This window comes from Mesoplodon mirus, assembly GCF_964341445.2.
Source record: "Mesoplodon mirus genome assembly, chromosome: 19".
In the NCBI taxonomy this organism is placed as follows: domain Eukaryota; kingdom Metazoa; phylum Chordata; class Mammalia; order Artiodactyla; family Ziphiidae; genus Mesoplodon; species Mesoplodon mirus.
In genome coordinates, this window is record NC_138995.1 from 6,859,574 (window position 1) to 6,885,861 (window position 26,288).

The window sequence follows — 26,288 nt, forward strand, 5'->3', positions numbered from 1 at the left end:
CCATCTATCTGTGTACAGCCTATGTACAGTCCCATTTGTATTAGCACACAAAAATGAAATACATAAATTATGTATCCAAACACAAGGAGTAATAAAAAGAACAAAAGGCTAAGGAAAGACTGAATCAGTGAAGATAAATTTAGAAATGGCTGAATTGGTAAACCCAAATACAAAATAAATACAAGAGCGAGGTGGTTTTGTGGGAAAAACACAAACACAGAGTCAATGAAGTAGATAATCTGTTATCTAAACTAATCTAGGAAGGTATGGAAGGCCAATTAGCCAAATAAAAGATAATAGGTATAGAACTACACATAAGAAGATGTGGAAGGAACCTATGAAACGGAAAACCAAGTGATAATGAAAAGAATAAATACGTGTGTGTATTTATTATAAGGCTCTTATATCTCCAATATATAGTAGATATATACACACATATGTTCTATTACAGAAAAGTAGCCCATAATAGAAAAATAATTATCCTGGAAGAAAATGAGAAAATTTTTATATCAGCCTCAGAAAGCTTCACAAATGGTGTCTTTGACATCTGTTGTATGTAGGTAGCAGTTACCTCCAATTCTATTCAAAATGTGCCATAGCTCTGAGAAAGAAGGCTTACAAGTAATTTATATGAAGCCAGCATAACAAAACCTGACCAAAAACTTCAAGGAATAGCAGTGAGAAAACCCTAAGTAAAATATTAACATGTACATTATAGAAGCACATTAAAGGATACAATCCTATTGTATTTCACTAAGAAGTTCTTTTTTCCTGCTCTTAAGATGACTGTTTCACACTTCCGCTCTCCCTAAATCTCCCCAGTCTCAGCTGATGGCCTTGCTGCGTGTTTCGTATAGATGAAATTACGTGGGAAATCTGCCCATCTCGGCTCCTTACCATATAGCCCATGGCTTTCCTCCTGCACTTACCCTTTCTCTGTCCTGCTTCGTTTCCCTTTTTCACTAAATCACCTCCATCAGCAGGATGCAAATACATCTTAAGACGCTCTCCCTTCACCCCAGCAGCTAAGGACCCATCTGTCATCCCCTTCACAGCAAATGTCCTTGAATAAGTCATGTGCTCCCCATCAATATACCATCTACTCCCTCTTACGTTTTACATTTTCAGTTTTTATTAATTACATATGCACAGAGTTTAAAGAGCCAAGAAGTCCTGTGAGGATTATTACCAAAAAACCCAGCTGCCTCCTGGTTTACCACCCCCTGCCCCTTGATCCCTGCCCCCCAAAGTCAACAGTGGTTTCTTTTGATTATTAACTTCACAGTTAAATGATTTTGTTTTTCTAAAAAACAAAAACCAAAACAAAGCAAAACAAAAAAACCCTGCTTACTACTCCAAGTTCTTGGTTTTTCAGTTTTTAGGGATTATTTTCAGAGAGAAAGATTTGGCTGTTTTATCTTCCCCCATGGAGATAAATCCATTTTTGGTTATATCAATTTATGTTTACATCGCAATTTTATTATTATTCCCACTTTGAGCCCTTGAATCTTCTTTAACCCCCTGTTTTAGATGGATGTGTGTGTGTATAATTTAGAATTTAAAATCCTTTAATTCTTGGAGAACACCTTTGGTAGTAAGTTTTCTCTGCTCTGTGACAAAACCTTCATGGAATTCTCCATCTTTACTTTTTTTCTGTTTGTTTTCTCCCCCCACTGATGCTTTTTCCTTTTAATTTTTTTATGTTGCCATTTTATACTTACAGAAAAGTTGCAATAAGAGTACAGCAAATTCTCATACCCTGTGCCACCCTGGTCCCCAGGGTTACCATCCTGCACAACCACAGTATAATTATCAAAACTAGGAAATTAGCATTGGGGCAATACTGTTAACTCAAGTATTCGGTTTTCACTGGGTTTTCCATCCATGTCCTTTATCTGGTTCAAGATCCAGTCCAGGAACCCACATCACATGCAGCTGCCGTGTCTTCCAGTTTCCTCCAATCTGTGACATTTCCTCAGCCCCACCCGCCCCCCATTTATGAGCTTGACACTTTGAAAGAGTACTGGTCACTTGCTTTGTAGAACATTCTGCAGTTCAAGGCTTTGTCTGGTGTTTTCTCATGATTTGTTTGAGGTTATGCAGCTTTGGCACGAATGCCACACCTTCTCAGGAGGTACGTGATGTCAACACATTACTGGTGGTGACACTGATCATTTTTGGTTAAGATGGTGTCTGCTGGGTTCATCCACTGTAAAGCTCCTGTTTTTCTTTCCGATTAAATTTCCTAGAGGAAGGTATCAATAGTTTGAGACTATGCAAATAGCCTGTTTCTCCTCAAACTTTGACTCACTAATTTTAGCATCCACTGGTACATCTTTACTGTGGTGTTCCAATGGCGATTTTCTATTTCCCTCACTCCTGAATTTCTTTTCTTGAATGTTTATTTTTTTATTTTATTTTTTATGGAAGTATAGTTGATTTACAATGATTTCTGCTATACAGCAAATGACTCAGTTATACACATTTAAATATTTTTATATATATACACTCTTTTTTATATTAATATAATATTTTATATTAAACATTATGATTTATCCCAGGATTTGAAAATACTTCCCTGTGCTATACAGTAGAGGACATTGTTGTTTATCCATCCTATATGTAATGGTTTGCATCTACTAATCCCAGACTCCCAGTCCATCCCTCACCTCTGCTTTGGCAACTACAAGTATGTTCTCTATGTCTGTGAGTCTGTTTCTGTTTCGTAGATAGGTTCATTTGTGCCGTATTTTAGATTCCACATATAAGTGATTATCATATGGTATTTGTCTTTTTCTGAGTTACTTCACTTAGTGTGATAATCTCTAGTTGCATCCATGTTGCTGCAAATGGCATTATTTCATTTTTTTATGGCTGAGTAGTATTCCTTTGTATATATGTACCACATCTTCTTTATCCATTCATCTGTCGATGGACATCTAGGTTGTTTCCATGTCTTGGCTATTGTGAATAGTGCTGCTATGATCATAAGGATGCAGGTATCTTTTTGAATTATAGTTTTGTGTGGATATATGGCCAGGGGTGGGATTGCTGGATTAAATGGTAGTTCTATTTTTCGTTTTCTGAGGAACCTCCTTACTGTTTTCCACAGTGGCTGCACCAACTTACATTTCCACCAACAGTGTCGGAGGGTTCCCTTTTCTCCACACCCTCTCCAGCACTTGTTATCTGTAGACTTTTTAATGATGGCCATTCTGACTGGTATGAGGTGGTACCTCATTGTAGTTTTGATTTGCATTTCTCTAATAATTAGCGATATTGAGCATTTTTCATGTGCCTGGTGGCCATCTGTATGTCTTCTTTGGAGAAGTGTCTATTTAGATCTTCTGCCCATTTTTTGATTGGGTTGTTTGTTTTCTTGTTGAATTGTATGAGCTGTTTGTATATTTTGGAAATTAAGCCTATGTCAGTCGCATCATTTGCAAATATTTTCTCGCATTCTGTAGGTTGTCTTCGTTTTCTTTGCTGTGCAAAAAGCTTATGTTTGCTTAGGTCCCATTTGTTTATTTTTGTATTGCCTTGGGAGACTGAGCTAAGAGAACACTGGTACGATTTATGTCAGAGAATGCTTTGCCTGTTATTTCTTCTAGGTCACTCCTGTATTTATTAATGGAATTCTTCTGTAAGGAAAAACTATCTCTTCTGTCTCATTTAATTATTATTTTTCAATTATTTTTTTATGGATGTATAGCTGATTTACAATGTTGTGTTAGTTTCAGGTTTACAGCAAAGTGATTCAGTTATACATACACACACACACTCACACACACATATATATTATTTTTCAGATTCTTTTCCCATATAGGTTATTACAACTTATGGAATATAGTTCCCTGTGCCATATAGTAGTAGGTTGTGGTCGTTTATCTATTTTATATATAGTAGTATGAATCTGTTATGCCCGAATTCCTAATTTATTCCTCCTACCCACCTTTCCTCTTTGGTATCCATATGTTTTTCTGTATTTGTTTCTGTTCTGTAAATTAGTTCATTTGTATCATTTTTCAGGTTCCACATATAAGTAATATATGATATTATTTTTCTCTTAGTATGAATAATCTCTAGGTCCATGCATGTTGCTGCAAATGGCATTACTTCATTCTTTTTTTAAGGGCTGAGTAACATTTATTGTTTATATATTACCACATCTTCTTTATCCATTCACCTGTTGATGGATATTTCATTTGCTTTCATGTCTTGGATATTGTACATAGTGCGCAATGAACATAAGGGTGCATGTATGTTTTTAAAGTATTGTTTTCTCCAGATATATGCCCAGGAGTGGGATTGCAGGATCTTATGGTAACTCTATTTTTAATTTTTTTGAGGAACCTCCATACTGTTCTTCATACTGGCTGCACCAGTTTACATTCCCACCAACAGTGTAGGAGGTTCCCTTTTCTCCACACCCTCTCCAGCATTTATTATTTGTAGACTTTCTGGCCATTCTGACCTGTGTAAGGTGATACCTCATTGTAGTGTTGATTTGCATTTCTCTAATAATGAGTGGTGGTGAGCATCTTTTCATGTGCCTATTAGCCATCTGTATGTCTTCTCTGGAGAAATGTCTACTTAGATCTTCTGCCTATTTTTTTGGTTGGGTGGTTTGTTTTTTTGATTTTGAGCTGTATGTCTCTCGTTTAATTATTAAACATTCATGTGTCCATGGGTTATAATCCAATATTATTATTTTGCTGCTCAAATTGTTCCAGCTTGGGCCTTTGGGAGATTTTGGTGTGTCACCATCCTTTCTTTAGCACTTCTTTATCCATTACTTACTGGAATTTGAAGATACTCCACGCTCATTTTATATTTTATCTGTCCCTACTCTGGAATTAAGCTTTTGTCTAAAGAGCTCTGATTTCTTTTACTGGAGAATGATATTTAGAAAGCAAGATGTGGGTGCTTGTGTGTGCTCATTGCTACTGGGGTGTCATTAGTTCTAGGCCCTCTCAGTAGATACAGCTAGGGTATGTATATATGTAGAGTAATGATGCAAACATTATGTATTTCTGCATACCTGTGTGTGTGTGTATTTTAAGTGAGCTTACACTGATACCTCTGATTTCAATCAAACAGTAACTTTGGAAGGGTTGGTGTATATTTCTCCTTGTTCAGGTGTTGCTTTATGTCTTCCAGTCTAAAAGCCCTATACCTTTCTTATTTGAATTACTCCTAACATGATGTTATAGTTTTTGTCATTATCAAGAATGAGATTTCCCATCTGTCCCTGCCTCCCATCCCACATTTCCAACTGTTATTTCTAGAATAGAGAAAAGTGAGTGACTTAATAGATACATGACAAATACACAAATCAGTCTCCTTAAAATTGGAGTCTGTTTTTTAAAGTATATAACCATAATTTGTGAGCAGATAATTTTATTGCTTTACCACACTTTATACTGATTGTTTCTTTGACTGGTTACATTTGTTACCTCTAAAGGTATATGATTTTGCTCAGTGTCACTAACAATACCAGGGTTAAACCACCCTTGCATTATTGGACTAAACTACTTACTTGTAATATATCATTCTTCCAGTAAATAGCTTTTTTTTAGAATTTTAATCTGTATTCGTAACTGACATTTATCTATGAGTGGGTGGTGATATGAAAGTTATACAGCTTCAAGACATTAACTGGAACATTTCCAGTTTTCTGTTGACTTCAGTGGATTAAAATTGGAATTGCGTTCTTTAAATCCAACTAGAACACAGCTGTTAACACCATCTAGATCTGATACCTCTTTTATCTGATAGGTGTTTTATTACCCTTTGGGTGTTTTTTGTAGCACTTCGTCTCCAAGTTTTCTACTGTTTCTTGACACAATTTTAGCCCATTCTTTAAGGCAACCATTTTGCCCTAGTTTTTCAAACTTTTTAATCTTATTATTCGGGGTTCAGTCTCCTTTTCAGTGTTTACTCTTGTATGCTTTTGCCCTTACTTTGTTCCTTTATTAAGCACGCAAAGAGTTTATTTAATTGATCTTTTCAATGAATCAGCATTTGTTTTATGTTTCCTTCAGTTGGCTTTTATCTTTATTATTACTATTTTTAATTTTAAATGAATATTCAATTTTCTGTGTAGTTTTAAGGCAAGAACTCTCCTACATATACTTATATACTTACAGCATAAATGTTTTACTACTTTTGGGTAATTTACTTTATTTATTTCATCTAGGAATTCCTTATTTTCAAATAGGGAACATTTTGACCATCTTAGTATCCTTCAAATTTTATCAGGTTAAAATGTATTAAGGTTTTCTTTGTGATCAAGTACTCAATCAAGTTTCTGAGAAATAGAAGAAAACAATGTACGTTATCCACTTGTGGGACATAAAGTGTATCTCTTAAATCAAACTTGTGAGTCATTAGCTTGATCATCTGTCCTTGGTGATTTTTTTGTATACTAGACATCCAGATTCTGAAAGATGTTTTCAATCAAGTGATCTTTTATTTGTATGAACTTTTGTTTTATACATGTAGCATAGTAATGCTGGTTTCTAACTAAACATCTATGACTCTTGCATCCCTTTTGTAAACCAGACATTCTGTCATTACATATCATCCCTCTTAATACTCTTTAGTACTTTTGATCTTGAATTCTACTTCGGTATTAATTTTTCCTTCCCAATTTTTCCCAGTAACTCTTCATTACTGTTTTTTTTTCTTCTAACCTTTGTTTCAGGCCTATTTCTTTTAAACATTGCACAGCTGGATTTCTTTGCTTCTTTTCCAACGGGAGAAATCAGCCCATTCACCTGATCAAATCTATGTTATATCCATTACTATATTTTTAATTTCTTCTTCTTTTATCCTTTTCTTTTTCTTTTCTTTTTTTTGTGGTATGCGGGCCTCTCACTGCTGTGGCCTCTCCTGCTGCGGAGCACAGGCTCCGGATGCGCAGGCCCAGCGGCCATGGCTCACGGGCCCAGCCACTCCGCAGCATGTGGGATCCTCCCAGACCAGGGCACAAACCCGTGTCCCCTGCATCGGCAGGCGGACTCTCAACCACTGTGCCACCAGGGAAGCCCCAGCTTTTAGTTTTATTGACCTTTGCTATCGTTTCCTTCACTTCTTTTTCATTTATTTCTGATCTGATCTTTATGATTTCTTTCCTTCTGCTAACTTTGGGGGTTTTTCTTCTTTCTCTAATTGCTTTAGGTATAAGGTTAGGTTGTTTATATGAGATGTTTCCCATTTCTTGAGGTAGGATTGTATTGCTCTAAACTTCCCTCTTAAAACTGCTTTTGCTGCATCCCATAGGTTTTGGGTTGTTGTGTTTGCATTGTCATTTGTTTCTAGGTATTTTTTTTATTTCCTCTTTGATTTCTTCAGTGATCTCTTGGTTATTCAGTAGTGTATTGTTTAGCCTCCATGTGTTTGTATTTTTCCCAGATTTTTTCCTGTAATTGATATCTAGTCTCATAGCATTGTTGTCAGAAGAGATACTTAATAGGATTTCAATTTTCTTAAGTTTACTAAGTCTTGATTTGTGACCCAAGATATGATCTATCCTGGAGAATGTTCCACGAGCACTTGAGAAGAAAGTGTATTCTGTTGTTTTTGGATGGAATGTCCTATAAATATCAATTAAGTCCATCTTTTTAAATGTATCATTTAAAACGTGTGTTTCCTTATTAATTTTCTGTTTGGATGATGTGTCCATTGGTGAAAGTGGGGTGTTAAAGTCCCCTACTATTATTGTGTTACTGTCGATTTCCCCTTTTATGGCTGTTAGCATTTGCCTTATGTATTGAGGTGCTCCTTTGTTGGCTGCATAAATGTTTACAATTGTTATATCTTCTTGGATTGCTCCCTTGATCATTATGTAGTGTCCTTCTTTGTCTCTTGTAGTAGTCTTTATGTTAAAGTCTATTTTGTCTGATATGAGAATTGCTATTCCAGCTTTCTTTTGATTTCCATTTGCATGGAATATCTTATTCCATCCCCTCACTTTCAGTCTGTATGTGTCCCTAGGTGTGAAGTGGGTCTCTAGTAGACAGCACATATATGGGTCCTGTTTTTGTATCCATTCAGCCAGTCTGTATCTTTTGGTGGGAGCATTTAATCCATTTACATTTAAGGTAGTTATTGATAATGTATGTTCCTATTACCATTTTCTTAATTGCTTTGGGTTTGTTATTGAAGGTCTTTTCCTTCTCTTGTGTTTCCTGCCTAGAGAAGTTCTTGAGCATTTGTTGTAAAGCTGGTTTGATGGTGGTGAATTCTCTTAGCTTTGGCTAGTCTGTAAAGGTTTTAATTTCTCCATCAAATCTGAATGAGATCCTTGCTAGGTAGAGTAATCTTGGTTGTAGGTTTTTCCCTTTCATCACTTTAATATGTCCTGCCACTCCCTTCTGGCTTGCAGAGTTTCTGCTGAAAGATGAGCCGTTAACCTTATGGGGATTCCCTTGTATGCTGTTTTTCCCTTGCTGCTTTTAATATTTTTTCTTTGTATTTTATTTGATAGTTTGATTAGTATGTGTCTTGGTGTGCTTCTCCTTGGATTTATCCTGTATGGGCCTCTGCACTTTCTGGACTTGATTATTTCCTTTCCCATATTAGGGAAGTTTTCAACTATAATCTCTTCAAATATTTTCTCAGACCCTTTCTTTTTCACTTCTTCTTCTGGGACCCCTATAATTCGAATGTTGGTGCAATTAATGTTATCCCAGAGGTCTCTGAAATTGTCAATTCTTTTCATTCTTTTTTCTTTATTCTGCTCTGCCATAGTTATTTCCACTCTTTTATCTTCCAGGTCACTTATCCGTTCTTCTGCCTCAGTTACTCTGCTATTGATTCCTTCTAGTGAATTTTAAATTTATTGTGTTCATCAGTTTGTTTTCTCTTTAGTTCTTCTAGGTCCTTGTTAAATGTTTCTTGTATTTTCAGCATTCTGTACACAAGATTTTGGATCATCTTTACTTTCATTACTCTGAATTCTTTTTCAGGTAGACTGCCTATTTCCTCTTCATTTGTTTGTTCTGGTGGATGAGGCTGGATCTTGTGTTTCTGGTGGGCAGGACCATGTCCGGTAGTGTGTTTTGGGGTGTCTGTGACTTTATTATGATTTTAGGCCGCCTCTCTGCTAATGGGTGGGGTTGTGTTCCTCTCTTGCTAGTTGTTTGGCATAGGGTGTCCAGCACTGTAGCTTGCTGGTCGTTGAGTGGAGCTGGGTCTTAGTGTTGAGATGGAGATCGCTGGGAGAGCTTTTGTTGTTTGATATTACGTGGAGCTGGGAGGTCTCTCGTGGACCAGTGTCCTGAACTCGGCTCTCCCACCTCAGAGGCACAGGCCTGACACCCGGCCGGTGCAACAAGACCCTGTCAGCCACATGGCTCAGAAGGAAAGGGAAAAGAAAAAAGAAAAACAAAAATAATAAAATAAAATAAAGTTATTAAAAGAATAAAAAAATTAAGACGTCATAAAGAAAAGAAAGATGAGAGCAACCAAACCAATAAACAAATCCACCAATGATAACAAGCACTTAAAAAAAAAAGACAGAACCCTTGGACAGATGGTAAAAGCAAAGCTATACAGACAAAATCATACAAAGAAGCATACACATACACACTGACAAAAAGAGAAAAAGGAGAACAATATATATATTAAAAAGAAGGAACAGAGCAACCACATCAATAAACCAATTTGCCAAAGATAATAAAGTCTAAATACTAAACTAAGCTAAACATAAAACCAGAAACAAATCCAATGCAGAGAGCAAACCCCAAGTCTACAGTTGCTCCCAAAGTCCACTTCCTCAATTTTGGGATGGTTCGTTGTCTGTTCAGGTACTCCACAGATGCAGGGTACGTCAAGTTCATTGTGGAGCTTCAATCCGCTGCTCCTGAGGCTGCTGGGAGAGATTTCCCTTTCTCTTCTTCGTTTGCACAGCTCCTGGGGTTCAGCTTTGGATTCGGCCCGACTCTGCATGTAGGTCGCCTGAGGGCATGTGTCCTTTGCTCAGCCAGGATGGGGTTAAAGAAGCAGCTGATTAGGGGGCTCTGGCTCCCTCAGGCCGGAGGAGGGAGGGGTACGGATGCAGGGCAAGCCTGTGGCAGCAGAGGACGGTGTGACCTTGCACCAGCCTGAGGCGCGCTGTGTGTTCTCCTGGGGAAGTTGTCCCTGGATCACGGGACCCTGGCAGCAGCGGGCTGCACAGGCTCCCGGGAGGGCAGGTGTGGACAGTGACCTGTGCTTGCACACAGGCTTCTTGGTGGCAGCCGCAGCAGCCTTAGCATTTCATGCCCGTCTCTTGGGGTCTGCGCTGATAGCTGTGGCTCACGCCCGTCTCTGGAGCTCGTTTAGGTGGTGCTCTGAATCCTCTCCTTGCACACCAGGAGACAAATCCACATTGTTGTTTGAGTCACTAATGTGGATCTCTATTTATGTACTGAATTTTTAAATTCAAAAGATAATTTTTTTTTTGGTTTCAAATTCCAGAAGGTCTTTTTTAGAGCTTTAATGTACATCCAAATAAAGCACTGATGTGTTAGGGTTCTCATAAGATGCTTCCGGCAGCTCTAGTTCAACTGCCAGCCACCTGTACCGGGTATTCACCTGGTCTTTCCTCTTCTTGTCGCTCCGTGCCTGGTTTTCCACTGCATGCTCATGGTTTTGTATGTGCGGTAGTCACACGAAGGCACTGGGACATGGTGGAGGCACCTTGTTTCTGCTGTTTGGGAGCAGCACTGGTCAAACTCTAGCTGTTGAGGCACGAGGAGGGCCTTTCTCTCTGTCTCCAGGTCTCCCGACTGTAAAGAAATCTTTCCCAATCTCCAACACCAGGACCAGCTCAGCTCCCGAGTGCAGCACCCCCTACTCATCCTCCAGGACTTCAGTGTGCCCCACAGCCCTTCTCCAGAAGGATATGTGTGAATCCACACATCTGCTCTGGCTGGGCCTTGCTGGGAACCACAGACCCTGGTCTTTCCAGCTAGGCCACTCCACCCCTGGTACCTCAGCCCCACCCAGCACGAAGGTAGGCACTGCCGACCCCGGGATCGGTACTCAGAGATCCTGGGGCTGCCAGTTTTCTCAAACGTACCCTCCAGATACTGCCAGCTTGCCCATCGATGATAATTAGGATGACTATTCGAGTTTCCGTATTTCTCCTGCCCCATTCTTCTGAATCTCACAAGTTTAGATCATTTGAGTGAAGGAGGCCCTTTTCAATTAATGGCAGGATTGCATATAATACATCAACTTAAAAGAAACTATTTACTTCCAGAGAACAATTCGACATGTATCCAAAAATATATGGTCTTTTATTTTCCTCTTTGACCTATTATTCCATTGCGAAATAGCTAGCCTCAGGAAGTAATTTTTAATCAATGTTATATGAAGACCTTCATTATTATAAAGTAAAAAGGTGCAAACAACCTAACTGTCCATCAGTGGGAGAAAGGCTAAGTGAATTAGGGACCTCCACCTGATGAAACAGGCATTAATGGCTTTGAAAATGGTAAGAATATGGAAAAATGCTTAGCATCATCTGTGAAGTGAATAAAGGGCACATATTCATATTATATGAATCCAACTATGAAAATATATGCAAAAAATTATCAGGCAAAGGAAAGATATCAAAATGCTAGCAGTAGTTATGTACAGGTGGTTTATGGGATTTTTTCAACCTCCGCCTTCCTTCCTTTTCCTACTTCTCAAACTAAATATCATAGGTACTAAAATGGTGTTAAAAAGACCCTTTGTAAACCATATATACAGCTAACAGAGGAACAGAACTGATGAGTGATTGTGACATTTAAATGGCCTCCAGAAAGGGCTCAACGTGCTTACTGACAGCTTTCTGGGGGCTTTAAACTCTTATCGCAGCCAATGTTTTACGAGTAAACTCCATCTCAGCTTGCACTGGATCAATCATTTGCTCAGACAAGGCTTTCTGGAAGCTGTTTACCAGAGTGTCTGCCTGGTGTCACAGAGGATATACAGTGATAAATAAAACCGGTTTGACCTTGGGCACCCAGGTGTCCCAGACACACACCTCTCACCACAGTGTGGGGCACACAGGCCAGACGGTGCCTGTGAATGGCTTACAACCAGGTGACAGATGTGGAATTAAATAAAAGCTCGAGAACCAGTAGCAAAGATGAAACCTGCACGTACTCAAGACAACTTTTCCCCCAGGAACCCCACACAAAGCCCCCTCTTCCCCCCACCCTCTCTCAGTGGCCTCCGCGGCAGAAGCTTCCCTCATTAAGGAAGTCAAAGCTGGATAAATACATTTTCTTTTAAATACACCAATTGCATCTGCTGCCCGTGCTACCTAGTCATTTAAATTCTTTATAATGCTTCCGGGTGGTTTAACAACAGCTTTGCAGAGCAGTGTGTAGACGAATGCTCAACAAGGACTACCAGGAAAGGGAGGAATGTATATAAAACTTTCATGTCAAGCATTTCTATCATTTAGAATCATGAAAGGTCATTTTTTTGGATCCATAATTTAAGGCTCAAGTGAAAACTGACCTTCATATAAACATTACATTTACTTTGACAGAGTCCAAAGTGCTAACATTTAAACTTTGTTTCAAAATGGAAAACCTTCATTATCAGTCCCCTTATCTTTTTCAGACAGTTACATCATCATGAGCTTATTTCATACCAACAAACTGTCACTGAGGTTCTTTGGCCCCCACCTACCGTGCCTTGTATTTTTGCATCCTCTTCCACCTTGATGCTTCTAAAATACTTTTGAAACTATCAAGGTTATCAAAACTGAACGGAAGGCAAACAGCTATGCAGAAAGCCTAATGTTCTCTCCTCTGAGTTTTTACTGCATGGGCGATGACTATGGCTGTTCAAAGGCATCCCCATCCTTGCCTTCTCTCTTCCCCATTGGATGGTGCTCAGCTCTACACGCACACCTGGGAGATATTGCAGGTTGGGTTCCAGACCATTCCAACAAAGTGAATAGTGCAATAAAGCGAGTCACACATTTTTTGGTTTCCCAGTGCATGTAAGAGTCACGTTTCCACTATACTATATTAACTATGTCTAAAAAACAATGTATCTACCTTAACTAAAAATACTTTATTGCTAAAAAATGCTAACCATCTTCTCAACAAGTCATGGTAATAACAACCAAGATCACTGATCACAGATCACCATAACAAATAGAGTAATAATGAAAAAGTTTGAAATATGCAAATTACCAAAATGTGAGACGGAGACATGAAGAGAGCAAATGCTGTTGGAAAAACGGTGCCAACAGACTTGCTGGTCACAGGGTTGCCATAACCTTTCAATTCGTTTAAAAAACGCAGTATCTGAAAAGCGCAATAAAACGAGGTAAGCAACACTGACCAAGCCCACGTCAGCCCTCTGGGTTTTCCAGGTTCTCCCAAGAGAACTGGGGCGAGCACAGATTCACCCAACCCAGGCTGAGTGTGGTGTTTAGGGGAGTGGAAAGACCTTGGGAGGTTGTACTGGCCACATACGGGGCCTAGTGGGGTTCGCTCTATAAGAGAGGCCGTCACAAAGACTCTGAAGCTTTAGAATCACAATACATACCATCAAACCCAAGACCTGAACTACCCACTCCTCGGTGCTGTATTCTTACCTTTGGTCCTCACCAACCTTATCTCATCCTCTTTCATAATTCAAGGAGGCCAAGCCCCTTCCATCAAGCCTACCCAAACTGGTTAACCAAAGGAGAGAATAAGTATCTTCAAGGCTGCTGCAAACCAAAAGAACAAGAAGCCAGGCTCCACCAATAGCAGACAGAACCACAAGAGGAGTGCCGCTCGCTGTGGGAACTTGAGGTCCATGAATTCCCTTCCCCAGGACAAGCCGTGACAAAGCTTTGCTGGATGCTTGCAGACCTTTGGAAGGGATTAACCAAAGACCAACAGGTGAGGTAAAGCACGCAGGAAAGATGCGTTTACCTAGAAGAGCACTGTCTTGCCTGGCTCTGACTGAAACGAAACCAAAGAACTTCCAAAGAGCTTCCCCCTTTCCAACTACACAACCTCTTCACAGAATCGTACAGCATCCTGCCAGAAGAAAGGCCACTGGAAGGAAAACCCTAGGACTTCGGAGGACATCTGTAGCTAAAAGGAATCCTTCTTTTATGATGTGGCATGTTTGGCTAGATAATTCTCCATGTGTTCCAAGTCCCTCAGCCATACTCATTGGTCGTCTCCACCCCACCAGCAGACATACATAGCTCAGGGAACCCCAGCTGGTGTGTCTCCACCCACCAGGACTGGCCGCATCTCACAGAAAACCAGGAGGGAAGCCAGCTCCATGTCTTCACTGTAGCCGTTCTTCAGAGGAACAGATCTAAATCCTGCAGAGTGGAAAAACAACACCAAGGTAGGCAGTTAATGTCACACCTTTGCTTTCTTGGAGTACCCAGGGATCACATGCCCAGAGCAAGGAGCAGAGAAGTCAGTGCCCCATGCTGGGGGCTGACTTCCTTCCTGGAAGCCACAGGTCCCACCCTGATGGTTGGGGAGAGAAGCTGCAGAACACAGCCTTGACTGACAGGTCCATCCGGAGAAGTGAAGTTAAAAATACATGCCATCTAGAAATGAAAATGACTCACTCAGAGAGAATTAAAACCCACAGAACATTGCACGTTGAATTCAGAGCGACTACAGCTGTAGTTTCAATTCCTTAAATACTCCTGATGAGGCCAAAGACTCAAAGGAGTAATGAATCCCCACATTCATTTTCTCCACTTAGCCCTTTACAAAGCTTAGGACGAGGGAGTGTTTTCTCTTTAAAGATTTCCAAGGGGAAGAAATCTTCCTGTCCCCTGGCAGTTTGTAGCAGCATTGATCATTCTCCTCTAAAAGCCATTCCCAATTTACAATTAGGACCTGTGTCTGATGGTCTTTTAAATGTTTCTTTTTATTTACGAGAGGGTTGAGGTGGGGCTGAATTCCCCCCGACCCCTCCCCATTAAGTAATGTTTAAGGCAACACATCTCAAAGTTGGTTGGTCTGCTTGTTTTGATGAAGTTGTATAACTGAATACACAGTAGAAATGAAAGTCTCACTCCTACCCACTCTTAACCCCTTATTCCAGAAGGAACCACTGTTAACAGTATCTTTTCCAAAATAGTCTATGCATGTGTTTGTTTCCCTTAAGATCGCAAAGGATAGTACCCTGCCCAGCAATTCTGTGCCTTACAGTTTCCATTGACCACTGTATCTTAAGGATTTACTATATAGCCCTAGTATCACTTTGAAAGTTTTTTAAATTTAAATATAGTTGACATACAATATTATGTTAGTTTCAGGTGTATTACATAGTGATTTGATATTTGCATACATTATGAAATGATCACCACAATAATTCTAGTAACCATCTGTCCCCAAAGTTAGTACAATATTACTGGCCATATTCCTTATGCTTTTATATTATATCCCAGTAGCTTCTTTATAAGTGGAGATTTGTACCTTGAAAGCTTTTTATTTGCACTGTATCTACTGATTGTTTGGGACAAGCAACGCTCAAAGTAGGGCATGTGGGCTAGTTTCTCTGTGCCTTCCACCCGCAGGTTTTGGCTTGTTTGATGACTATTCTTATTTCTCTTAGAGAACCTTTTTTAGTCTGTCAGTTGATTTATCACCTTTAAATAATATCTATTGAATCCCTCACTTTCCACTGCTAATGATGAGGAAATTGGCATGCTTACATAACCCTATAGCTTCTCTCCCTTTTCCTCCCCTAATCTGGGTAAGCTGTATTATTATTTCTACATCAACATGGTGTGTAATATTTGCATTCCATTTTGTAACCATAATTCTCCCACAAAGGGAGGCTTAGTTCTGTAAAAGAACATGACAAGGAACACTTGTACACTCACAACCTAAATCTTACCATTAACCTTTTACTTATATACTATATACTTATATACTTACATACTATATACTTACATACTATATACTATACTTATACTATAGTATAGTATATACTATACTTACTTATATACTATATACTTAAAAACTATACTTATGTTTATCCACCCACCAATCTATCGTGTCATATTTACTTCATATTTCAAAGAAAGATGAAGGCCTCTGTACACTTCTCCTTATGTCAGCATGAATCTCATTAACAAGAAGTCAGTATTTGTTCAGTGTCCCTTTTGTGATATAAAGTTACACACAATGAAATGCACAATTTTTTAAAAATGTCCAATGCTCACCACCTTCTTACTGAACTGAACTTTTCCATCAATATTTTGGCTGGCTAAATTTGTCTTTTGTATTCTTGAATATGAGCTCATGGGACATATAATCCCTGGACTGTGCATGTGTGAACACATCCATCCTGTGATTTTATACTTCAGTGACAGTGTGAGTGGGTATAAAACTCTCAGGTCACACTCTTTTCCCTGGAGGATTTTGGGAACACTGCTCTCCTTGAATTTTGCTGTAGAGGTTTTCTGGCGTATTTTCCCCTTAGAGGTGTTGGGAATTATGGTGATGTGGATCACCTGTGGGTCTTATTAAACTGCAGATCCTGACTCCAGAGGTCTGGGATGGGGTGGAGATTCTGCATCTCTACCGAGCTGATCTATGAACAGTGCGGAAGCAGTCAGTCTAGGTGTTGATTGATGTTAGAAAGTGCTGAACTGCTGTGTGCTGTGGCGTGCTGGGGGGCAGCCCGTGCACCCCGAGCAAAGTGGTGCGGCCCAGCGCGTGCCTCCGAAGTTGGAGAAGTGAGCTCTGTTCCTCCTGTGGCTGGATGTCTCCAGTTCCACATATCTCCTGTCACTGCCCAAGCCTCATTTTTAGGAGCAGCCCTTCACATATATTGGGAGTAGGACTGAACGGTGTTTGCCAATTTCACTAAAAATAGTTTGGCTCCGTTTTTCTTCTTACTGGTTTTGGTTACATCACAGAGGAAAGGGAAATAGGGACATCTTTTGACGTAGCTTCAGTATTTTTGGCTTATTATAGGAGTAGGGGAGGCCCTGAGGGTGGCCTGCAGAGTAGGGAAGAACATGGGGTTTGAATCCCAGCTCTGGTCCGAAAGGTGCGTGACCTTGACCTAGTTAATTAACATCTCTAGGCCCAAAGTGCTTATATTTAAAAAGCGGAGATGATAAAACCCCTTTCACAGGACGGCTGTGAGGATTAAAAGAGAAAGAGTTTAAGGCACGAAGCACAATAAAGGCTGCTTTCCTTCCTTCCCGAGCTCCAGCCGGCTTAAAAGCTTAAGTGCATCTCTAATGACAATGGGCAGAGTTTATTTTCGAGTTCGATGCCTTATGCACAAAGGTATTGTTATTCTGTGTCACGCCTTCATGAATATGGATGTACGAGGCAGTGCCAGCAGCGGGGACAGAGAGAGAAGGTCTTACTGGGAGCATCTCACAGCTGGGGGAAGGGTCACATTTTGTATCATCCTTGAGATGTTCTTTGTTTTTTAAATCTCTCCAAGCTAAGCCATAGCATTTTCTAGATGATTCGATGGGACACTGTTAGGTGGCTGGTCAAGAGGGTTCCTCAGCTGACCTCTCTCTAAGCCTTGGGAGGGGCTACGGTTCACATCCCTCCTCAGGACCCGGTAAGGAGGGGGAAACAGCAGAGCCCCTGCTCTGTGCAGGATGAGTCCACAGGAGGTGGGTTAGGAAGGGGGGTGGGCACAGTTACCACAAAAAGAAATCTGTCCTAAGCCTTACTTATTGGGCTAATGTAAAGGAGGCAAATTGCAGAGTAAAGTCCTGCGGCTAAATTGCTGGGTTTAGTTTCCAGTGAGGGCAAGTTAACCAAGAGGGCTGGCAAACATCAGGCCTCTTGGACTTCCAAATGAGTGTTCACTGCTGTTATTAAATCAGGAAGATGGTACTTCTAATCAGACAAGTTAAATATTTCTCAAGTTCCTGTTTAATCTACTCATTCACTTAGGACTTTGTTTCCTCGATAGGAGGGGCAGCCTAGGTCTCGGTTTTCTCCGAGTGCCCTCTGAGGAGCTGGCTAAACGTGCAGATTCCTGGGCCCACCCAGACTGGCTGAACCAGAACACCCTGGGATGGGCCTGCATTTAGGAAACCTGCATTTTCTAACTGGAGCACCCTCACACACATGTCTAGTTGTAGAAATGATTAAGTGTATATGATATAAATTTAGGGACTATCTGGTATGTTCCAAGTTTAGAAAAAAAATTTTTTTAAATAGGAAACAGGACCCAAGGTTTCCAAACAACATCAAGAGAAAAGACTATCTTTGTATACAAATCACTGAAATGAAAGTGATCTTTTGCTCTCGAAAAATGATCCTTGGAAAATAGGGGAACAGTGACCTCATGAAGAATTTAGAAGGATCTATGACTGGGGTCTCTCAGAAATACAGGGCCCTTCTCAAAGCATGAAGGGGTTTCGTGTTTTGCTCAGCATGGGAAGGAATCACAAGAAGAAGAAGTGAGTCAACCATCCCAACCTCATAGAAGAGGAAGGTGATGCTCGGACAGCCCAGGTGACTTGCCCAGGGTGACGCGGGGAAAAGCAGGCCTAAGACTGTAGTTCCAGGTCTCTTCCTTCCCCGGGAGCACCTTACCAGCCCCTGAACCTGCCTGAGGAGAGGCCAACAGCTTCTAACCTTCCAAAACGAAATCAAACTACAGTGCCAGGTAGACCGTCAACTAATAATCCAGTTTTGGATGCAGAAGCCCCACTGTGACCAGCCCAGCATCCCATCCTGCTACTTTCCGCGGTCCCTGTCCCAGCTCACGGGAACTCCCACGAGGTCAGCTGTCCAACCTACCCACGATTTAATAAAAGCCAGGAAAAAGGCTTTTTTCATTCTTTTCAAAGCCAGCAGCCCAGACCCAAAAGGATGCCAATCCAAGCCAAACATTATCATTAAAACGGGTCTTACCTGATTTGATTCCTTTAATGGGGAAAGTGGCATGTGCGAGAAAGTTGGGATCGCTGAACATATCTTCCTCGTAAACCACAAAGCGTAGAAACGCGAGGTTTGGGTCGTAAATTTCAAACGTCACCTTCTCCTGTGTTGGAGCCCAAACAGGGTTTAGGCCGTTGTCATCTGGAAGGAGATCCAAGCTCACTTAGAGGCCCCGTTCGTCCTGCCCCCTGTTGGTTACACCATCTCTACATCCGTTGGCTTTGAATCTCCGTAGCAACGGTGTAAATACACATCTAGGCCAGGATCTAAGAAATATTTTCCAATGGCATCGCGGGCCTGGCCCTCACTAAGCAGCGGGGGAGGCGACCACCACCCCTTATAGATCTCCCACCTCAACCCCCTGGGATTGGGGGGTGGACAACAGTGCAGGAACAGGTAGGTTTGGATGAGAGAAAAGGAGACATGGGAGCCACATCCCTCGTCTGATGGGGGAGGTGTGTTAGGCGCTCTGAAGAGATAGTGGGGTCTGGAGTTGCCAGGGGAGAACCAGCCTCAGGGAGTAAGGTAAACAGTTAACTTTCACCCTCCACAAATGCCAGTTTCACTGGTCAGCACGTGAGCTGTTCATCGGGCTACCTTCTACTAGGGGCAGTGGTCCCAAGCCTTAAAAGGCCCCCAGTTCAGTTTTTTCCAGGCTTCAAATGGCAGAACAAGCATTCTCTGGGCTTCCCTGCCCTCTGTGGGTTAAGATCACCCAGGTTGGGCTGCAGCCTTTTGGGTCAGGTCAGCCACATCCTCTCTTAGCCCTGGAGTCAGTAGGTAAGCAGGTGAGGGCTGATGCACAGAGAGGGGACACCCCAGAGTGAGGGGGAGCTGCAGCCTTGCTGGGGCCTCCCGGTGTGAGTTACAGGCTGAGAAACACAGCAGTGGGTCCATGTCCAACTCCTTCATCACGTGGCCCTTTGTTTCCCCTCCCTGAGCTGCCCATAGCAGGCAAGGGGGATGAAGGAAAGGACCTGGACACCAGTGCGTTACCGAATACCCGATGACTGGCATCCCCAACCTGTGATTCAACTTGCCTGAAGTTTAATTGAAGAAAGGACCCAGCAACTTACTCACAACTGTTGTTTTGAACTTGTTGTTGTCATATTCGGCTCCGCATATTTCCACCTCCACAAAGGGACATGCAATACTTCGTCCAGGTTTGGGGAGATGACGAGCCCCCAGAACCTAGGACACCAAAAGCAAGTATTGGAACTCTCCCGGCTCCATCCTGGGCAGAGCCAACAAGTTCCACGTGGGTGGGTTCTCATTTCTTCACTGGTGAAGTACTAGACCCTCCTACAGTGGACACCCCTACTGCTTCCCTTTTGTGGATGAGGAAATAGGGGTGGAGAGTCAGGGAGGATTCCCACAGCTGCTAAGGATGAGCTGGGATGGGAGCCCCAGTGCCAAGAGACTCAACAGGTGGACCTCACCTGTGCACAGAAATGCATATGCCCAGGCCCAAGTAGGCACCTACAGAGATGGAGTTCAGTCAATTTCCCAGCCCCTCCCAGGAAAGGATGGGGGAGAATGTGGAATCCTTTTTGTAACAGGCCTTTTTTTTTAATTTTTAAGAACTTTGGTTATTTATACATATGCTTCAGTTTCTCTTCCTTAATCTTATGAGAAATGCAGTTCATTTCCCTACCTTGCATCATTTCCCAAACAGGAGAAAACAAAAACTCTAACAAAGAGACAACACCTTCTCTGAAAGTTGGACCAGTTTAGAAAAGCTTTCACCCCTCAAAGTGGCCACGGTGGGGACAAGCTCTCTCCTCCACAAAGACCAGAGAGCCACTTCTCACATGTTTGATTCCCCCTTTTTTCTGACCAGACACTGACCTCACAGGGACCCTGGTGAACCCAGCCAGAGACAGATTCATAGCTCGCCCCCGCAAACAAGGGGAGGTGACCAAGCTGGACCTGGGAAGATGCCCTCCCCTCTTCCCCTGCAATGACCATGGCAGGCACTGCAATTAAGATCCTGAACCGTGTCTGGGTGTTGACGGTTTAAACCAGGTGACCGGTGTCGCTAGGCAGTGGGCTGGGCCATCCCCACGCTGCACAGCCCCGGCCCCCTGCACGAGGAAGGAGGCCTGGGCCTTACCTTGACCGTCAGAGTCATCAGGATCTTCCTCTGGGACTCGGGCGGCATGGGGTCATACTTCTCTGCCCTCATGCTCTCGGGCTGCAGGACGTAGCCAGTCCGCCCATTGAGGGAAAACAGGGCGTGATTCATCTGCAGGTACTTATCTGGGGAGGAAAGATAACTGCTGATGAAAGTGAGGCAAGAAGAGGGGCCCCAAGGTGCTGGGTAGGGGATGATTTATACCTTTTTCTGAAAATAATTTGAGGCAGCTGTTAAAACAGGTATCAGACTCAAAAATATGGGTTTAAAAAAATCCATTAAAAACCAGTGTTGCAGGAAGAAAATATGGGATTAAAAAAGTCTCAGAGTAGGGACACCTTTCCAAGTAAGATACAAAATCCAGAATGTATTCAAAGCTAAAAATTGCCACATAGAACAAAATTTCCATAAAAGTTGATGTGCTATAGAAAAATCAATTTAACTCAACTGACAGGTAAATATCTCTATATAAATTTAACCTATTAAGAAATCTGATAAATGTGTGCTGTGAATACCTAAACCCCCTTAGAAAAACTGGGTAAGAAGCATGAATAAAGTCTGCAGAAAAGAAAACACAAATGCTTCTTAAGTACATGAAAACCTGGTTAATGTTACTCATAAAAAGAGAAGTTACCAGGAAGGGAAGCTGTGACTACAGTGTAACATCAGTTTTCACCTATCGAAGACTGAAAAGTTTTGCTAAAACTAAGTTGGTGAACTTTTGCCAAAAAGGGTGTAAACGTCTCGCCTGCTTGCACTCTGCCTGCAGTTCCCATGGGGGCAGGGTGGCTAAGTGTCTTCCCTCAGACACTCCTGGATGCAGGTGTTCAGTGGTTTTCCTCAGGGCCAAGTTGACCAAAGCTGTTTGAGCCACCCTGCACTTCTGAGAATTCTGCCCCACAGATGTGCTCCCATATCTGAAGTGAGGCTCACGTAAGATTACAGGGGGCAGTGCCGTCTGTAATAGCAAATGAAGGGAAATAACCTAAACGTGCCTCAGCAGGGGATCAGTTGAAGACCTTATGGTTCTGCTCAGTGGAATCCTATGCAGGCACAAAAATACAAAGGAGACTCCTGATAAACAGGTCCTCCAAAGAGGCTTAAATAACCACCAAAGTGCAAAGCACCATGATTAATGCCACCCTTTACATAAAGAAGTTGTGCATGTTGGCTTTTCCCAGCATATGATTATCTCCAGAAGACAGCCTGAGCAGCAAGCCCTCAGAGAAGGATGGGCCCGGAGAGGGGACCCGAAGACAGCCACTGAACACCTGAATCCATTTGCCTGAAGCTCAATTCCTAGACTTTTAAATTACGTGTGTGGATGCACTTCCTTTCTCTCGTAAACCAGACTGACTCCGCGTCTGTCACTTGCCATCACGGAGCCCCTCACACAAGCACCTGGCATGCCCAGCGGTCCCCTTCATCACTCTGTTCGAGGGGATGGGCCTCGCGCTAGCGTGCTGGCCGAACTCTGACAATTCCTAAGACAAACTGCGCGCTCTGGCCACCACATCACACCGGTGGCCCCAGCAGACTGTGCCTGGAATAATGCTCCGTCATCTCAGATTTATTGGCCACCATCAGCCCCCTTTTACCTGGAGTCTGGAAATTGAGCGCCACCATCTGGGAGCCACACAGCCAGAGGCGGAAGGGGTCGTAGTTGGAGGAGTCCACCCGCTGTCCCTTGGGGTAAACGCGGGTCAGGCCCTTTTGATTGTATTTCAAGAGATCATTGGGTTTCTGTCTGACGATGCTGTCAGCCTTTGTCTCCACGAAGGAGCGGATTTCTCGGAAGTCGGGGTTTTCTGCACAAACAGAGGGAGTCGCATTTATTCTGTGTCTCGCACATTTTCTTAACGCCTCATGTACTGGCAGGATGTGCAGGTCGTAAAATGAAACCAGGAATCTCTCCCGGATGAGACATTCGAGTGGTTATGACGATACTGCCATAATTGGTTCTGCTTTGGGCTCTTCGCCTCTGGGGGGGGGTGGGTCCCAGATATTAACAGGGATCCCAGTGTTCCCACAGCCTTTTAGTCTAGGATGACTGTAATTTACTTTTTGTTTAGAACTACCAGCAGCCTTGTACAAGAAACCACAAAAGCAGTGCAGTTACAGAAAGGGGCGGGGGAAATGGGATCAGCAGGGAGGAGGAGATCTGAGGAGTGGAAGGTGTGGACATTGGATCTGGCTTCCTCATCAAAGGTGTTGCAGGCACAAGATGAGTGAACCCAGCATCTTGGTGGAGGGAGAATTGAATGCTAGCAGGAAGGGATGTGACAGGAGAGGGGATGCCTGCGTGGGTGAGGGGACAATGAATGGGAAGAGACGTGGGAAAACGCAAACAATTCTTTGCTTGGATGAAGCTCTGCTGCTTCACATCCAGCTGTGGTAGGAGAGCTCTTAACACGCTGAGCGTGGCCATGTCTGGTTCAGAGCTATGACATCTTTCCCTGCGGGTGGAGGTACGCAGGGACCAGCCTCCCAGGGACCATTAATGCTGAGGTTTAGTACTGCTTCTCTGGTCCTCTGCCTTGGAATTACAGATTCCTGAGATCAGAGACAGGAGTTGCTCAAAAGGAGGAAGAAAATATGAACAGGACCATTATTAGATGAAAGAACTTGCGACTTTGGAGGATTTGGTAGGAGATCCATTTTTGCATCCTTCTGCAGCAGGCCAAATAATGGCCCCCAAGGATATTTAGGTCCTGGTCTCTGGAACCTGTGACTATGTTCCTTATATAGCAAAGGGACTTTGCAGATTGATTAAACTGAAGGGCTTGAAAGGGGGAGATCATCTGGCCCTAAATGAAACCACAAAGTCCTTATAATTGAGAGGTAGAGGGGGATTTGACTACGTAGAAGAGAAGGCAATATGACCACAAAGGTAGAGATTGGAGTGACATGGCCACAAGCCAAGGAATGCCAGCAACCATCAGAGCTGCAAGAGGCAAGGAACAGATCCTCCTCTGGAGGGAGTGGGGCCCTGCTGACACCTTGATTTCAGCTCGGTGATACTGATTTTGGACCTCGGCCTCCACGACTGTGAGAGAATAAATACATGTTGTTTCAGCCACCAAGTTCGTAGTAACTTGTTACAGCAGCAGAAAAACTAATCCACCCTTTAAGAGGGTTTGCCTTCTGAAGATACCAGAAGGGCCTGTTTCACCAGCACCCTCGCCCTGAGGACAAACTGAAGGGGAGGTTCCCACTTAGCACAGGTAAGACGAGTAGGAAAGGTTTTCACAACGCCATACTCAAATGGAATCAAGAGTTTTCACCGAGGCTGGGGGGCAGAGTGATGGGAGACGGTACCTAGGTTGTCCTTGGTCTTGCTGGTCGGTTTGCAGTAGACGACCAGGTCCGAGAGCTCGATGGCGATGGACTGGTTCTTCTCCCAGTACTTCATGTTGTTCTCCTGTGCGGAGCCAATCTTGAGTTTCAGCCCTCAAGCCGGCACCTGCAAAATCCCATCCTCCCAGCCCCTGGCAGGCATCTCCCTCCCCTGGGTCCCCTCTTCTCTTTGGCCCTCACACAGGCTCACATCTTAAATGCGGTGGAAAGTTCTCCTTTCCCCTGCCCGTCTTCTTACTTTGGAAATTCTCCACCAAGCTGCCTCCACCCAGGATCGGTGTCTAGCTCAGTCTCTGACCACAACTCTCGAGAATACAGGGGAGCGAGGGCTCTTCTTTGTCACCACCCCTCTCTCAACCCTCTGCTCTCGGCCCGCTGCCCTATCCCTGCTCATGAAACCACGCTGTTACAGTTCATCAGATTCTAGTTCTCCAAGCCCAGGACCTCTCTAGGCCACGGCCTCCTCGTGCTCACTCGCTGTCCCCTACACCCCACCTCCCTGCAACGTGCACCTCTCTACGCAAAGGACTCTCCACGGCCCGGGCCACACACCAAGGACTTGGGAGCCACTCGCCCTCGGAGGACCCACGGTCAAATCCATCTCCAGGTAAGGATGGGCTCTCACTCCACTCCAAACCACACAACCCTCTCTGGCCTCACCAACTTCTGACCCTTCCCCCCACTGGCCAAGCGGGGGAACCCTAAAGAGAATATCGTTCGCAGATGATAACACCCACCATCTGGGAGGCTGCTTCGCTTCAGGCAGTGCACACGGAGTGCTTGATGGATATCATGCCTAAGCCCACACACTCCTGAGAGGTGGAATTTATCGCCACTCTTCCACATTACAGCACACACACAGGTGGAGTAGCTTCCCCCGGGCTCCACAGCAGGCCGAGACCAGGTGCCTAAGCAATCGGCCTCACCTGTGTTACCACTCTGCTTCGCGCCCCCTACAGTGTACCTCAGCCACCAGGTACGGGAGGAGGCCTGTCTGAAAGGCCGCCAGGTTCCCATCCCGGGTCCCTCTGAAGCACAGCAACGACGTCCTGGCCCCTCATCCTGCCGCCCCCATCCTCCTCCCTCCTCTGCAGGTCCATCGGATCCCTTTTCCTTCTGGACCCCGCCCAGATCACTCCTCCCCCAGGACGCCTTCCTGGATAACTCCATCCAGGACTGGGAAAGAGATGCTGCATCCCGCAAGCCTTCCAGAATGCCCACTGCCTCACCCGGTCTTGGCCTTGCACTGTCTCTCGTCCGACTATCCTATGTTGGTGCCTTTCAACACGCGTGTCTGGACCAGTGTCCACACTGAGACACGTCCCTTGGGAGCAGGACCCTGCAGGCGGTGAGTCTTCTGGTGACAGGTGGTGGTTTGGTGACAGGAGCATCACAGTGGTTACAACTGTGGGGACTGGACTCAGAGGCGGGTTTGAAAGCTGGCCCGATTTGCTGGCTCTGCCGACAGGGCAAGTCACCTAGCCTCTCTGTGCCTCAGTTTCCTCAACTGTACGATGAGGCTGACTTGAATACCTAACCTCCTGGAGCTATTGAGATAATTAAAGAAGGAGGCCTCTGCCCTCGCCAATCATGTGGCAAACAAGGGGTGCGACACGGACTGCCCCAGAAATGCCTTTCCGGGCCAAGGACAAGAGCATCCACTTTTTAAACAAGCAGGTGCGGGCACCCGATTTCTTCTGTAAGAATGCCTCCAACTCGTGACTGCTGGCAAAACTCCTGGGGCCCAAGTAGACCCTGGCAATGACCAGAAAACAAGCTTTTTACATGAGCTCTGGCAGCAGCCACGTCACCAGGGAAGATCTGAACGTGAAATCTGCCCTAGCTCATCGAAGCACACCCAGCTTTCACCAGCCCTTCCCACACTCCCTGAATGTTCC

The 26,288-nt window shown here is 43.5% G+C and overlaps 1 protein-coding gene across 1 annotated transcript in view; it reads right to left on the reverse strand.

Moving 5' to 3' along the window:
• The window catches only part of PLCG2 (phospholipase C gamma 2), a 150,225-nt gene that overhangs the window by 4,810 nt on the left and 119,127 nt on the right, over nucleotides 1–26,288 (reverse strand). Inside the window, exons 25-30 of the mRNA XM_082605758.1 lie at nucleotides 24,352–24,454; nucleotides 22,632–22,841; nucleotides 21,013–21,158; nucleotides 19,976–20,090; nucleotides 18,873–19,040; nucleotides 14,238–14,326 (exon numbers count right to left, since the gene is read on the reverse strand). Of these exons, the coding sequence (XP_082461884.1) occupies nucleotides 14,238–14,326; nucleotides 18,873–19,040; nucleotides 19,976–20,090; nucleotides 21,013–21,158; nucleotides 22,632–22,841; nucleotides 24,352–24,454 (831 nt within the window). The remainder of the gene's footprint in view (nucleotides 1–14,237; nucleotides 14,327–18,872; nucleotides 19,041–19,975; nucleotides 20,091–21,012; nucleotides 21,159–22,631; nucleotides 22,842–24,351; nucleotides 24,455–26,288) is intronic.